Here is a 16,932-nt window from a genome sequence, read left to right on the forward strand (position 1 = left end):
TTGTTAAAAGTTGAAAGCATATCATAATAAACTTTGAAGCAATTTAAAATAAATGTACAAACAAATAAAACTGATAGATTAGAAGAAAAATTAAATAAAATTTACAAGCAAAGAACATTAGAGGAAAAATACATATTTGCTTCCCTTCCTGACCACGCCATGACCTACAATGTTTTTAAGAAAGAATATAATTAGAGGGAAGCACTAGAGGTTGAAGACTTTGCAATATATTGCCTATATGAAAACATTAGATGGGCTTTTCATATAGATGGGCACTACAAGACACAAAATACATTATTCTTGCCTGATGAAACAATAGATTTAGCATCTAATAATTTATGGTGATCCAGTTGCACCTACATGTGCATCAACCAACATGCAGGAAGCTGCATGTAACCTTCTGTAGAAAGAATACCTATTGTGACCCATATTATTGCCTATCAAGAATAAATATTATTGCCCAATTCCGACCAATATTATTGCCTAGTTCTGAAAATGCTTCTAGTATTTGATGTATTTGCCTACTGGAAAGTACTGAAATGCGTCTCGTAATTGATGTATTTGCCTACTAAAAGTAATGAAATGCTTCTAGTAATTGATATAATTCTCTATAGGAAAGTACTGAAAATGCTTCTACTATTTGACAAAAATGCCTATTGCAAGTACTCAAATGTTATGACGATGTGAAAAAGAATGAGATAACCATTTCACAGCTCCATTCTTGAAAACCAAATTAACAGCGATATGAATATAGAAATGTGTTCCTCTATCTGAATATAGAAATGCTAACCAAAGATGGATAGTGCTAACATGATTCCATGAGTTCCAACCAAAATTATTGTTAAAATTCGGGAAAAGATAATGACAGAAGTCAGAAAGGGCTAACCATCCTATAATTTACAATAATTGGACTGCCAAGTTGCTCTATTAACATTCTGCATATATGTTCGGAGCAAAATGAAATCAATTCACAAAGAGTAAATACATGCTTCTAGGCAACCCCAATTGGATTTCCACGCATATGTTCCTCAATAACAGCAGCAATGAGAAAAAAGAGAACCAAATCAGTTAGCATATAGCATGCAAGAAAAGGTCCTAGTGCATGCATGATCATTTGGATTAATATTTTGTATGCATTTTAATGATACCAAATAAGCATTTTAGATGTCCATTCCAGGTAGTTTGTTGCCTAATGAAGTATATTGATTTGTATAATTCAGAACTATAATATTTTCTAATTCCCCCCATATTATTGCCTAGCTGGGGACCGTAATTATGCCTAACAAAAGTATATTGTTTTGCCTACCAAATATTATTGAATTGCTACCTCAGTACTACTTGAATGCTAGTTAAATATTATCAAACTACTTTGTTACTGCATAAGAATGTGAACGCGACCCCTAGAAGAGATGATGTCAATGTGCACTGTTAGTTGCGGTTTTTACAGGGATGTGATATGGATAAAAATGACTGATAAAATGGCCTAGTAGGCTAGCTGCATGATGTGTATAGAAGAAAAAAATGGCCTAGTATTTGTTTTTGTGTAAAAAAGGTAGGAAAGTGTGAATTGTGTACCCATGCTCTCATGGTATATTTGCAAGAGAGCCTGCTATCCCTCCATATAGAAAAAACGGAGGAACATGTCAAATGAAAGCAGCAAAACAGATGCAGGAATGCTCCTATACCTCCCTTGGACTTTCTGAACCCAGGAACCGGCGGTGCATCACGAGCCAAGAATGTTAGGGCTTCATAAAAAATCTTTTGTGTTGCCTTCCCAGGCAACTGTACTCGTACCTGCATACAAATAAAGAATTGACATGGCCGGATCAAATTGAAAGATTCAACTGCATGTATGGGCTGTTATAACATGCATGAACCGAGTTGGCGAGCTCACATTGATCATTTCATCGTCGCGCGACACGATGGACGTCTTGACGTTCTCCAGCGACAGGTCGCTCTTCCTCTCGGCCTCAGTGATGGATGAGTCCCGACCTGCGTGGATTTCTTGAGGACATTAGCAATGTTTGAAACTCTGAACAGTAAGGTTGCCCTAGTAGTCTGAATGTTGTGGAACCAAACAGATGATATGATGCTTCTGCATTGTACGCAGTAGCAGAAATCGCATATCACCTGATCCAACTGCAGACACCAGCTGGAATGTGTGCCTTAAACCCGTTCCTCCACTGGAAACAAGCAACCTGGGAAAGCAAGCCTGAACACTGAAGATCGAAACTCTGAAAGTGACAAGCTACAAAGGGGAAAAGGTGCAGTTTACCCCCGCGCGGGTATCTGGCACTTGCAGGCATCGCATATTTTGATGTGCGTACAAACTGGATCGATCCCCTGAGGGTTGAGAATGCCGAGATGAGTGCCCGCTGCCTAGGCTAGTGCAGTTGCTGGAAGTAATCAACAGGGCAACTGATGAACTCTATTGCAGCGGGATCCGGCCGCGGATCCCATGGTATCCGCCACAGATCTGGTGGAGCAGCGGGAGGGAACGGCCAGGGCGCATGCAGATCTCGAGCCAGGTCGCTCATATCTAACCGCCAGAACACTCGAATGCTGAAGTAGGAACTAGCACGTGGGGAGATCGCGAGTAGAGCGGCTTGGGAGGGGTGGAAAGGAAGAGATTACCGGGGGCGGAGCCAAATGGAGGAGGAGGACGATGCGGCGGCGTGGAGGATGGGAGGAGTGGCTACGCTGCGCCGCCGCCTCCCCGCACGCAAGCTTGCGCCGCCGCAGAGGAAGGAGGTGGGGAGAGGTGGAGGCTTCGTCGTCAAAGCAGCAGTCCCGGGCTTCGAGCGCGAGGCGGAGCGTGGGAGGAGGCCTCGATGGCGAGCCAGCGGTAGCAGACGAGGGAGCAGTGCTTGCGGTCGCAGGAGCCGAGCAGGCCGAAGATGAGGCGAGGAGCTCCTTGGGGAGGTCAGCGCTGCGGTCCTCTCTGCGATGGCCTCGACAACGGAGGCGAGGAGCTACGGTGCCATCACGGCAAGGGCCGCTGGAGGGGATGACAGTGGGGGCAGGGGCCTACGGCAGCGCGGGCGTGGAGGAGTGCAGGCCATTGGGGGCGGCGGCGGCGGATCAGCAGAGGAAGGGGGCAGGGGAATGCGGAGAGGCGTGGGTGGGTGGGTAGTGGGGAATGGGACCGTTCCAATGAAATGTTTTGTTTGATGCTGGACGGACTCAGCCATCCGTTCTGATCGACGAGAATACGGCGGGCCAGAAACAAGTCATTACCTATGGGTTTTGGCGTGCTGCACTGCCAGAGGATGCAAAGCACAGGTGCACCTCGACGAGCAGAGCTGGCAGGTGTTTCAGGCAGTTGTACCTAAATTTTTTTTGAAAAACTTTGGTACTAGTTGCATATTTTTTATTTAAAATAAATTAGTTTTGATTTTTAGATCTAATTATTAGATCTTTTTTATTTTTGGTCAAAATTTCGGTTTTGACAATTGGACAACCTCTGTCATCCGGTTTTATATGAAGGTTGGAAACCGAATTTTTGCGATTGTTCTAGGATGTAATTTCATTTTTTCCGCCGCAGCGTGTGGAGTATGGAGAAGGTGTTGGAGTTGATGTTTAAAGAGGATTTTAGTTTTAATTTGGTGTGTTAAAGTGCCATAACTGACGACGCTTTTGAACCTTTAATTTCTATAAGAGCCTTTTTGCATCGGAGAGGAGAGGTCTACTCGATCACAAATGCTAGCGTGCGTTACTCATGTCCTTTGTGCCCTAGATGCACGTACACAAAAAATGTACGGAGGGCAATCGTGGTTTCAGCACGGCGGTGGTGAACCATCACATTCAAGTAGCCCGATCGATCATCAATGCGTGCAAAACTGTTACGACATCATTGGCTTCAGACACGTCAGTAACACTAATCTATATTTATTATTAAAGTGAGTAAGGTTTCTACCCAAATTTTTAGTTTGGCACGTTGGTTTGGTCCGCCTGTGTTATTAACAGGTGGACCTTAATCCATCCCGTATGTGAGTCGGACCAACCCCTTTATCCACGAGACCACGACTCAATCATATAGATCCCTACAAATTAATACACGGGCACTAATATATATCTGGTACTTATATTAATTTTATCTGTAGCAACGCACCAGTATAATTGCCTAGTAATAGAACGAGGAAGTCGTATGATTGTAGAAGAACGAGAGGCCGTACATTTCCTTCTACTTGCAAACCCCCAGTTGCGTGCGACCAAAGGAAGATGGTGACCCGTTGCGGTGAAACTGCATGTAATGAAGACATGTAATCGCCGCGATCGCTTGCGCACTTAGCGCGTGTTTAGTTACCACCTCATAAATCTCGTAAATAAAAAAACGTCACATCGAATGTTTTAACACATGCATGAAATACTAAATGAAATCTATTTATAAAATTTTTTGCATGGATGAGCTGTAAATCGCGAGACGAATCTAATGAGCCTACTTAATTCATGATTTGCAACAGTGATGCTACAGTAACTATTCTCTAATTATTGATTAATCATGGATTAATTAGCATCATTAGATTCGTCTCGCGATTTACAACTCATCTATACAAAAAGTTTTGTAAATAGACTTTATTCAGTATTTCAAATTAACAAAATTCTAACACAAAATTTGCGCGTGGAACTAAACACGCTCTTAACCAAAGACGACGACACGCGCGCGGCAGCCATGATGCCACGACGAGCAGCTCCTGCATGCCCGTGTATGCACGCGTCCCCCGGCCGGCCGCGCTCCCTCTCCATGACGGTGTACCGCACGTCTTTGTTTCCTGCCGTTGCATGCGCCACGTACAACGCACGGGTCTGGCGGCGGCAGCGTTTAATTTAATAAAAAAAAGAAAAAGAGAAAAAAGAAAGCCCGGTGACGTATACGTACGCGGCCCGGCCGAGCCGGTGGCCTTGCAGCTGCCTCCTGCGGGCCCTGGGAACAGCCGGTGGCCGCGGCTGCAGTAGCAGCAGGTGACGTGCGCGCGCTGCTCGCCGTGCTCCGATCCCTCCCCGGCGGCCGCGCGCGAGTGGTCAAGGGCAGGGTTAACCAAATCGACCGGTCCGGTCAAACCGCCGCCCTCCGGTAGCGGTTTACCGGACCGGTTTGACCGGTAACCGGTGGAAACCGGTTGAATTCAAATTCAAATTCAAATAAATTCAAAAAATACCGTGCAACCGGTTCCGACCGGTTTACCGGCCGGTTTGACCGGTTTGAATTCAAATCCAAATTCAAAAGCTCCCGTGCAACCGGTTTACCGGCCGATTTTACCGGTTTACCGGCCGGTTTTACCGGTTTACCGACCGGTTTGACTGGTTTACCGGCCGGTTTGACCGATGGGCCTTAATGGGCCGGCCCATTTTTTTCTTTTTTTGATTTAACTTTAAATCCCCACAAACTATACTAAATGAACGAATTTTTGAGAAAATTTGACATTATTAGATTCATTGCACCTTGAAGTATTTTTAAGAATTTTTTGAAAATTTTTCATTTTTTGAATTTAAATTTAAATTTTGAATTTTGACCGGTTGGGTACCGGACCAAACCGGAACCGGGCCGGACCGGTTTGACCGGTTACCGGTCAAACCGGACCGCCCACCGGTTTGGTGAACCTTGGTCAAGGGATGGCCGCTTGCCGTCGGCCAAGGCGCGCGGCGGCGGCGGAGGGCACATGCCTGGCCGGTCATGTGACGGTGAGATGGGCCCGGTGGTCTCCATCTGACCATCTCCTCCATTCCCCCGCGCGCTGCCAACCAACCAGCTGAACCCACACGCACCTGCCTGTTGCATTGCAGCTTCTAGCCGCGCCCGATGGCATCAATCAGGTCGGCTGCAGGGGCTCAACCGCTCAAGGCTCCGCGTTCTGCGCTGCCACCTGCCAGCGTCAACAATACGCTCGCTCGCTCTGAAAGACAGGTGGCGCGCTCTAGCATAAGAGGGGAGGGGTAAATTAGACAAACTAAAAATTTAGACATATGGCTCCAACTATTTACACAATATTAAACTAAACACATGCTATCTAAATGTGCAACTATGGTTGTTCTAATGTGAAACCCCTATCCCAAAAAAATTTAGCAACTTATAGCCTTTTCTAACAAGAAACTACTCTATGAAAGTAAAGGCACACAAATTGCTAGTATGAAATGCGGAAACTTAAAGAGCTGGATAGGAGAAAGACTCTCGACGTGGGTGTTTATCCCGTGGTTCGGCTAGCTACAAAGACACACCTACATCCATGTTGTTGTAGCACTCACTAAGAGTATTGCTACTCGGCCACCAAGTCTCTTCCGCGAACACAATCACGGTCACCTTGGCTCCGGGTTCCACTAAGGAGCTTCTCCACAAAGGATGGGGGTCTCCACGTCCCCCGCACAAAGTTGTCGTCGCCGCTCCACAACAAGTCGGAGGGTCGATGACGTGCCGGCGAGCCTTCAAAGCTCCAAGGTACCGGCGCATCGAAATCTTCTTTTGGTTCACTTAAGAACCACAGCACAAAGGCTCAAGGCCTTGCAATCTCACTGACTAAGAGCTAATCCTTTACACAACACTCTCAAAGTGTGCTAAGGGCTAAGAATATGATCACTATGCTCTTGTATGGCTTGGAGGTGTTCTTGAGTATGTGTGGGAAGTTCAGCAATTCAAGCAATCTTCAAATGGCCGGGGGATGCCATATATATAGGCCTCCAAGTCGTGGAGCCGTTGCTCCATCGGCCAGCAGAAATCTGCGTACCATCGGATGAACCGATGCTTCTGCCAGGGATGGCGTCGGTTCATCCGGTTACTCTAAGTAACTGAAGTAGCCGTTGGCTTCACTGACTTGCAGCGACTCCAGGGACCATCGATTAGACCGATGCTTAGGGCGTCGGTTCAACCAGTCACACAGCAACTGGACTAGCCGTTGGGCCTCCCTCTTCTACTGATGTCAATGCACCGATGCTATGCTCCGATGCCTCGCCGGTTCAACTGGTGCTGAAGACTTGGCTCCTGCACGCTTGACATCGTCTCTGGAACATGGTACATTGAATGCACCGATGCCTATCTTGAAGCCGTCGGTTCAACCGGTGCTTCACTTGATCTTCACATTATCTCCAGAGGCGCACAGACTTGTGCCAATAACCAGGCCGTCGGATCATCCGACAACCATCGGATGCACCGATGCCTATAGCATCGGTTCTTCCGGTGCTACTGATTTCAGTAGAACTCGTCCAATTCAGTGTTTCTTTGTGTTCTTTCTTCGTGTTTTGTTTTGTATGGCCTTTTTACTTCATCCCTGTGATCTAGAATTGTTTACTTAACAATACCATTAGTTCTATTGATTGCGTTGTCATTTGATCACTAAAATCACTCGAAATGATATAAACGATGCCATGTTCATTACACGCTCCGAGGCTCCGAGCTGATCGACAGGCCACTCGGAGCAGGCGCTGCTCGTGCCGTGCGCGGCGCGACGGGGCAGCTGGCTGGCTGGCCGGGGAGCGGGGAGAAGCGGCTGCGGCAGGGGTATATATATACTAATATACTATCAGCTACTAGCTAGTAATTAACAATCTACTAACCAACAGCCGCAACAGCAACTCGTAACTCGTTATCAGCAGGATCAGCGTCGGATTATATTATTATTAGTACTATAGAGATCGATCGTCATGTGTACAGTTAAACTGCGCTACGCTTCCTGCAGTAGGTACTATGTAGGTAGAGGTTAGATTGTAGCTAGATTACCCAATTCACGTTCGGTACTTGTAGTTTTGATGGGTACATCACTCTGTCTCTCTACGGCTCGATCGATCTGCTGCCATGAATAGGGTTCAGCTCCGAGTCCGCGTCTCGCGCTGCCATGCTGGTCTACGTCGTCGTCGTCTCCCTCGTTCTCAGTCGTTGCCGGCCGGCCGACCATCTCCCAGCCACCATCACACACACCAGGTCGTCATCCTTGATTACCTTCGACACCGTACGATGGCTGCCGCCGCCGTGTGCTTCATTTCATTCGTGTGGGCTCCGTGTGTCGTGTTGCGTTTGGGCTCGTGTGTGCGTACGTGCTGCTGATTTCTTATGATTCATTAGAAACAAGCTCATCAAGGGAGTTGTTGAGGTTTCCTACTACCAATCTTGTTCCGGAAACGGATTTCATCCTGAGCAAGCGTAAGGAAACATCGTCCTCGTTGAGATCATCCCACGCACGCACGTTCCAACAATCGTGGGCTCTGCATGCGTCGTTCGTGCAAATTTTCGCACGGTCACCCAGCAATGATTTTAGGAGCAAATTATTATTCATATACGAAAAGGAAAAACTTTTTTATAGCTTGGTTGATGATTCGTCAGGTCAGATTGTAGATCGAGCGTAGCCCGGTTGGCGGAGCCTCCTGTCGTGGAGCTTGTCAAACCGGGCTCGAATCAGGACATGCGCAAAAAAATCCTCGTCACCGGCAATACCGGGGTTCGGAGTTTTTTCGCAACTGAAAGCCGGTATCGCTTCCTCTTAATGAAATACGGTGGGGAGCGTCACATCCCCCGTTGCGTTTTTTTATTCATCATCAGCTCAGATTCTACGAAACCCCAAGGTTTCAAGGCTCAAGTGTTGGACATCTATTATATTATTATACGAGTGTTAAATGAAGCCACTACATTCGCCAAGAGGGTCTATAAATTCTCACGTTCATTGAAAAAGAAGGATTTGCATTGTTTGATTTTATGAAGATTTAATGGTCAAAATAATTCAAAAGTCCACATCACATATGATTCATAAATAAAAAAGAGAAGAATTTGCTCTATTGGATTTTGTGAAGATCTAGTGGTCTAAACAAACTCAAGAGTCCATATCAATAAGATTGAGAAATATTTAAGAGCGGAATTAAAATATAAAAAAAATGAGGATATGACCAAAGAGTCAGAAATATATGAATTTGGAGTAGAAAATAAAACTAGGACTATCTAAACTAACTCAAGAGTCCATATCAAAAATTAATAAATATCTAATTTTGTAATACAATATTAAAAGTATAAGTACATGAGCGAAAATCCAAAGGGAGTACAATTAAAAATAGATAAATTTAGAACTAAAACTTAACCAAGAGTCCATATCAAATACGATTAGTAAATAGTTAAATTTGGTATTATAAAAATATTAAAATTAGCACTTTATAAAAAAAGACTTACTTTTAGTCAACAGCTAAGTTCAAAATTATAAACATAAAAAAATTTGCAGTTGACCAAATAGTCCATATCGAATACGACTATAAAGAAATAAATTTAGGAATTACAAAATAGAAAACATTGGTAGTTGATATGAATATCATTATGAACCAAATTAGAAAGAAAATGACTAAATAATTAGTATAGATCACATCAAATAATAAATAACCTACTTTCAGTTAAAAAAGAACTACAACTTCATAAACATTTCATATCAAATATGACAAATAAATAACTAAATAGCTAAATAATTTTAAAATTAGCATATAATTTGTTTTTTTAATATAAAAATAGCTAAACAATTTTATGTCAAGTATGATTAATCATTAACTAAATTTTAAAAATAATGGAAATATGCATTCCTATTTCTATTGAGTTACGAAGCAACTTACATATGTAAGTAGCCCAGGTAAATTTATTTAAGCTCTATTTAAAAGTTTGGTTTGAAATCACCATACTAAAACTAAATATATACCATATTGATTTTACAATAAATCTAACAGTTTAGGTTAATCGAAGAGTTCGTTGAATATGATTAATATATACTTTAACTTGAAGTTAAAACAATAAAAAGATTATATTGTTCTAAATTATAAGAACAATAATGAAAAATGTTAATATTTTTTGTTGATATTTGGCAGCAAATTACTTACATAAAGAGCGTAGAGACCTAAATTTCCATATTGTTACCCGTACTGGTACAATTTTCTTTGTCGCTTTTATAATAAGTTAGCCATTATCTCGATTACGTAACATGCATCTTGCTTAAGCAATTATTCATCATTGTAGATTATAACAACTACGAACGACAATTGACACCTTCTAACATTCAATTTTCTTATGGTATTAGTTTGAAAAAATGTTAGAAAGATGCATACTTCTACTTTCGATCGAGTTACAAATAAATAAATAAATATTAAATATTACAACAATCATCATGGATGAAAGCTAAAAATATGGCTTTACTATGGAAACTATTAAGTCTTGCATGTCCTTCATTATATTACCAATATCTCAAACACCGGTAGCTAAATAGATCCTAGTAACCCTCACGATTATTAGGATCTATTTACTGGGCTTCTCCAATAACTTTAGGTAAAGTTCTACCAAATACATATAAATAAAATGGGTTCGCCTAAAATGACCCAATGAAATCTCAGAATTGCTTACATTAGAGAGAAGAAGAAAAAATACCTTCACCGGCTTCTCCTCACTCCTTAAGTTCTAAAGTATACTCAAAATTACCACGTTACCACTAAGAAACTGTTTTGGTAATTATTTTTTACAAAATAATTTTGACTCCATAAAAAATTTGGTTTCATCGTTGAAGCTACAACTAAAGCAATTTTAGGAGATGAGGTTCTCAGTGTTCAAATTAGGGAATGTGTTAACAACAAAAAAAGAAATTATTGGCATGGCCATGAAGAAGACAATTTTATAGCATTAGTTTATAGGGAACAACTATGAGTAAAAGAAAGTAGAGAAAAAAAGTTAACATGAGTTAGATTCCTAAAGAGTGATGACAATCATAGAGGATAGTGAGCATAAAGGAGAAGACTACACATTGCCAGCTGCAATAGTAAATTTGTAGATTCCGTACATGGCACGTGATGAGGAAAAGATGCAGCAATCATAAGACAATATAGGTGCATATGTATAAAATTTTTGAAATTGGAGATGAAAGAATAAAGAAAAAACTAGCTACATGTGCTATTGCGCGGGCCACCTTGCTGGTTTTACATAAATTACATGCAAAAAGTATGCTGGGATGGGGAAATAGTAGTTAACTGTTTTATACTTTATTAATTGATGAAAAAAACATTTTGAAAGCAGAATCACTTTTACCATGCGAAAATTTGCACGAACGACACATCCAACCAACGCTTGCTGGAATATTGTTAAATTATAAACTAATTAAGCTTATTGGATTCATCTCTTGAATTAGCATCTATTTTTGAAATTATTTTTTAATTAGCCTATATTCAATACTCCTAATTATTCTCTAAACATACGATCTAATGGGGATTTGTCCTAATTAATAAAATCTGAAGTTTTATGATATTTTTGGGTATTAATAATGATGAAAATCAAGTGTCATAAATTAGTGATGATAGAAGAATCATCATGAGATTTATGAAGAAACTTTTTTTCACGGAATATCATTTATTACAGGATATAGGCAACAAAACGGATTTTCTTCACGCAAGCATCACAAATTGCAAACCATAACAAAAAGCTAGCTAATTTAAGTGATACTCATTCGTTCCAAATTATAGCTTGTTTGATTTTTTTTGACCTTAAGTTTGAGCACCGGATTTGTTCAAAATTTTGTACAAAATATCACTTCTTTTGTTGTGGCTTGCTTTATTAATAGAAGTTGTTAAAAAATAACTTAAATTTGACGATGTTTAATCAATTTCTTTGAATAAGACGAGTGGTCAAACTTTAGCTCGAAAAAATGAGACTAACTATAATTTAGAATGTTGAGAGTATAAGTGAGACATCATATAAGAACACATGCGTTGTAGTGGCCGTACGTCACTGTTTCTTGAGGTGCGTTCTTTGGACGGCCCATAATAATACCTCCGGCATCCATCACCTCCGGGAGAGCCTTCCTGCCACTAATAATGTCGTCCTCATTTGCCTTTCCTTTGCTCTCCGCGTTCTACGAATCTTGGTTTGGGTGTCGGTTCTTGGTTTCAAATAGTCGTGCTCGTGGCTACGGAATTCACGGCAAACTACTCAGGGTATACAAGCTCCGGCAAAATGGCCCTTTGCCGTGGGTCATTTTCTCGAGCATACGACAAAGTATTTGTCGTGTGCCCCGCTGGACTACGGCAAAAAAATGAACTCGACGGCCACTTGAACGGAAATGGAAGCTTTGTGGTGTGCCCTAACAACGCGGCACACGGCAATTTTTTTAATTTTTCTTTTTTCCCTTCTTCTCCTTTTTTCATAATGTGTTCTAAATTTATTCAGATGCATTTTGAAATACCTTGTCAAATTCACTCAACAATATGTATTTGATTTTTGTAATCATATTATTTAACTATTTTGTGCAGTTATAGCTCAAATTCAATTTATATTAATTAAAATTCTATAATTATGTTAAATATATGAAAATTATTAAATGGTTTTTAAAAATTACCAAAATTTCACATGAATCGACCTATGATCTCCGTTGTCTGTACAAAAAGTTTTGCAATCAAAACACAATTCTATCACTTTGTCTCAAAATCTGATTGAATCCTTCTTAACACTGCAAGTCTTCTTCGATCTGTAAACATCATACATGACAAAATATGTGAAACCGTCTCAATTTTTTACCACAGCTTCCATGTATGATACCATCACATCATAACAAGTCTCATAATTTTTAGACTTTGTTTTTTTAAAAAAAATTAAAACTATTTTGTCACAAATTCGTGGTTGTGTTTTCTGAACAAGATATCCGAAATTCCTTTTCATTTCACACGTAAGGCCTCAGACTAGGCTGAATAACATGAATTTGAACCACTTGCAGTTCAAATTTCACTTCCATGTGGTACTCTATGTTTGAAATGCAATTAATTGGTTAAATATAACAAATAAATACAAAAATGTACCAAATTTTAACATGGAGTACCATATTTTGTATGTAAAGAGTAGAAAAAGTTTCAAGGTAAGAAGAGAATTTTTTTATTACTTTGCCGTATGCCAAAAAAAAGCACATGACAAAGCATGATTTTATCATGTGTTATATATTTATCATGTGTGCGCACGGTAAAGTGGTTCTTTGCCGTGTGCCTAATATAAAGCACACGGCAAACTACCGGGCACACGGCAAAGAGCCGGATTCCGGCAGTGGTCCCCACTGGCGCAATATCGGCGCCAAGCTCATCGACCTCAGTCCGGGCTGATCTCCGACGCCATGGCTGCCTCCGCACGAAGCGGTGATGCCTCCGCTCCAATGCACAAAATAGCAGACTATAGTGGTGCTATAGCGTTTTTCGATCACTACATCTATAACACTGTTGTACTAAATAGCGGGCTATAGCGGCTGAAAAGACCTCTCCACTAATTTCCATAGCCTGCTATTTTTTACACTGCTCCGCTCTCAAGTGCCAAGGGCAGCACTCCATCCATGCCCCCTGCTGGTTGAGATTCTGAAATCTAGGTGTCCAGGTGCGATTGGTTCTGATTAGCTAGATTTCTTGATTCGTTTGTCGCGGACTGGAGGCAAGTCACAACTGTGAGGCTTACTCTTCTTTGCTAGTTAGTCGTAGCAGGTGGCATATCTTTAGAACTGGAACTCGGGGTTACGGTTCAGTTCCAATAAACACTTTGTGCGTTGCCTTCCTTTTCATGTGGCGTGACCGCCTGAATAAACTGAAGAGCATCTTAAATATAAGTAACAGTTCCATCTTGCTATTCTTGTGAGAGTCTTTTACCACTATACCATTAAAAAAGATGGTGCTTACCTGTATACCACTAAATAGTTCGTTCGCACCTGTGTATCACCGCACAAACTTTTTTTTGCCCTGTGTACCATTTTGGATGGTTGGAGAGGCAACGGAGACTAATGGGGCTGCAGTAAGACCATTATACCCTTCGGTACCCAAAATTGGTCTGTCCTCCATGCCACTCCACGCCATTCTGTCGTGTGCCTCCAGATGTAGAGTGCATGCCTCCAAGCAAGGTAATATGGTAGGATTGTGGTATTTTCTTTAAAAATCGTACACATAAATAAATGAAGAAAAATAATCAAACAATTCAATAAAAAAAGAAAAAACATATGATCGGACGTCCTAACATCACTTGGACAGCAACACAGCTACTCATGTGGACAGCAACACAGCATTATCTTTGCATACATAAGAGGAATAATAATTCGCAGTAACAAATAATAACACCAAGTACTTGTTCATGCACCAACATTTAACAACTAAGTTACTGATTTCCATCACAAAAGGACTGGGCATCCAACTGAAGCTTCTTAAATTACATGTCCATTGCATAAAAGAACAGAGTAGTTTTGTTGACTGATACTTTTCTCTTCCTTTTCTTATATGTAGCTTTGTCAACTGCCTCATTGCGTGGGAATACCATCCCTAATGCAGGAGTGGCCACAACAATACTAGTCTCTATGTTAGAACTAGCTGCTTTCTTTAGCCTTTTCTTTGGTGGACCACTGCAGATACTTAGAGAGCCAATCCAGGTGTCTCATCATATCAAGCTTCGGTGCAAGCTCCAATATCACCGCCCTGATGTCATTGTATGTGAGACAAAACTTTCTCAGAGCACAACAGAACAATAATGGAAGCCAAGAAAGCTTCAAATAATAGAACATTTTCAAAAATGGAATAATTTGATTAGTAGTGGTTCATATGACAGGCAACACACTCTTATAATCCAAAATGGAAGAGAGGGAAGGTGCTAGTATCAGGTATAGCACCTGGAGGCGGCAATGGCGAGCGTGTGTGCGAGCGTCCTACTGCCGTCATCGTCACGGAGGGTAGGGAGTGCCAGCTTCAGCGCAAGGAAGAGAAGGCGTGACAAGGAGGAAGTCGCCAGTTCCTCCCCCATCCGCTCCATCAGCTCATCGAACGCGCCCACTAGCTCCGCCACCAGCCGCCCATCGCCCTCCGTCGGGGGCGCCGACGTGGATGGTGCAAGTGGGGAAGACGAAGTGGTTGTGGCGGCGGTGGTGCGGGCAGTGCAGGCGTGGTGGACCGCAACGAGGTTGGGAGCGGCAGTACGGGCGGCCGCCGGCGGGAATGGCGGCTGTGGCTGGGGCGGTCGCCATGGACCCTACGCCCGAGCAAGGTAGCCGGGCCGACGTCCTCGCACGAGCACCGGAGCCGCGTGTCCTCCTCGCGGATCCTCTCCTCTGCGGGGCGACGGTGCTTCATGGCCGCGGGGGGAGGCGGAGGTCGATGCCGACAAGGGTGGCGGCGAGACGGTGCGAGTGCTCGGTCTGGGGACTGATCCAGAGGATAGGGTTCGTAACTGAAGGTACAAAGGACAAGATGGTTAATTTACACGTTCGATCCTAGCTGTCAGTGCTCTCAAACCATTAAAATTCTAACAAAAGGTGGACGGAATGGTACAAAGAGCAAAAAAAAAAAAGGTTCGTACGATAGTACACAGATGCGAACGAATTTTTTAGTGGTACACAGGTAAGCACCATCTTTTCTATTTAGTGGTACAGAGATAAAAGACTCTTCTTGTGATGTTATCTGCTCATTATAGCTATTTGTGTGAACCATTTCATTGTAGATAGTGCTATTTTATCTGACTAGTTGATCCAGTTGAGCAGGGAGAACCAGGAGCTAGCTAGTTGCTCATATATATATTGGTCGCTCCGGTGGTTGCACCCACCCACACCCTTCGCCACGCTCGCCTCATCTTCCCCTGCGACCCCTATGTATAGACGCCCCCTCCCTTCCCTCCACTACCGGATTTCGATACACACGGCGAAGCCCCCCAGGCACACAGCGAAATATTCGCCGAGGGTGGCCCACGGCGAAGCGCCGACGATAGCTACAGGCACGGCAAAGGCCGAGTTTGCCGTGTGCCAAATTTCGGGCACATGGCAAACACCTTTGCCGTGTGTTTGTCGAGGTACACGGCGCAAAAAAGCAAGAAGACGGTGTGACCGGAACCTGACGGCATCGGGATGAATTCGCCGTGTGCCACGATCTCAGGCATATGGCGAAGATAATTAGTTCGCCGTGTGCCACGGTCCCAGGCACACGGCAAAGCCTGGTCACCCACCAAAAAAAATTCACCTCCTGCTCCTCGGACGCCGCCTCTCTCCACCCCTCAACTCCTCCCAGCTCCTCAGCTCTGGCCGGAGCAGAGTCCGCGTACCAACCCCGCCTATGCACCCATCGCTCATCCGCCGCCCACGCTACCGCTGCCGCCACCACCGGATCCGCCATGGCCGATCCGCGGCTGTTCCCCGTCCCCGACCACGGCCGCCGAGGCGTAGGCGCGGCGCCCCCCTTTTCCCAGCCGCGGCCGCCGATGCTGCTTGGTCCCCGGCCCCATCCCCGCCCGTGCCGGCCCTGCTCCGTCGCTCCCCGCCCGCGGCCCGCTCGGCGCTGCCACTCCTAGCGCGCGGCCGGCCCGGCGCCATCGCTCCCCGCGTGCGGCCCGCCCAGCGCCGCGGCTCCCCACCTGCGGCCGGCCAGGCGGCTCATGGCCTGCTCGGCTCGGCCCCTCCTCGACTACGACCGGTCCGGCGGCGTCGCTCCCCGCCCCGCGGCCATGCGAAGAGCTCGGACTCCGCGGCCTCCGCCGCGCACACGAGCTCCGCCGGCACGCTGCAGCCTCCTTCTCACCGGATGACAGAGGGGAGAGAGAGAGAAAGAGAGAGAGCTGTGGAGAGATGGGACGAGCTAAGAGATAAGGAAGAGGGAGGATGGACGCGGTGGTGGGCCCGTTGATCCTCCATCACCGGATTCAGCCAATAGCCTTGCATCTCGTGGCTCCTCAGCCAATAGTTTTGCTGTGTGCTATGCCTAAAGGACACGGCAAACAGTCATCTTTCCCGTGTGCCAAAGGATGGCACACGGCAAAGATATGCCTTTGCCGAGTGTCTTTTGTGGCTCTCGGCAAAATAATATATTTTTTTCTCTTCTCACTTTAAAACTTTTTCTATTCTTCACATACAACATGTGGTACTCCATGTTAAAATTTGGTACATTTTTGTATTTATTCGCTATATTTAACTAATTAATTGCATTTCAAGCAATTTTTTGAATCAAGTC

The 16,932-nt window shown here is 43.8% G+C and overlaps 1 protein-coding gene across 1 annotated transcript; it reads right to left on the reverse strand.

Moving 5' to 3' along the window:
* Positions 1-691: 691 nt before the first annotated feature.
* LOC120645781 lies at positions 692-16,101 on the reverse strand. Its single transcript, XM_039922522.1, has 5 exons — positions 15,949-16,101; positions 2,635-2,972; positions 2,131-2,198; positions 1,895-1,992; positions 692-1,794 (listed from the first exon to the last, which is right to left on the reverse strand). The coding sequence occupies exons 1-5, from the start codon at positions 16,099-16,101 to the stop codon at positions 1,492-1,494; spliced, it is 960 nt and encodes a 319-aa protein (XP_039778456.1). The 3' UTR covers positions 692-1,491.
* Between the last annotated feature and the right edge of the window lie 831 nt (positions 16,102-16,932).

This window comes from Panicum virgatum, chromosome 8K (genome assembly GCF_016808335.1).
Source record: "Panicum virgatum strain AP13 chromosome 8K, P.virgatum_v5, whole genome shotgun sequence".
Lineage (NCBI taxonomy): Eukaryota > Viridiplantae > Streptophyta > Magnoliopsida > Poales > Poaceae > Panicum > Panicum virgatum.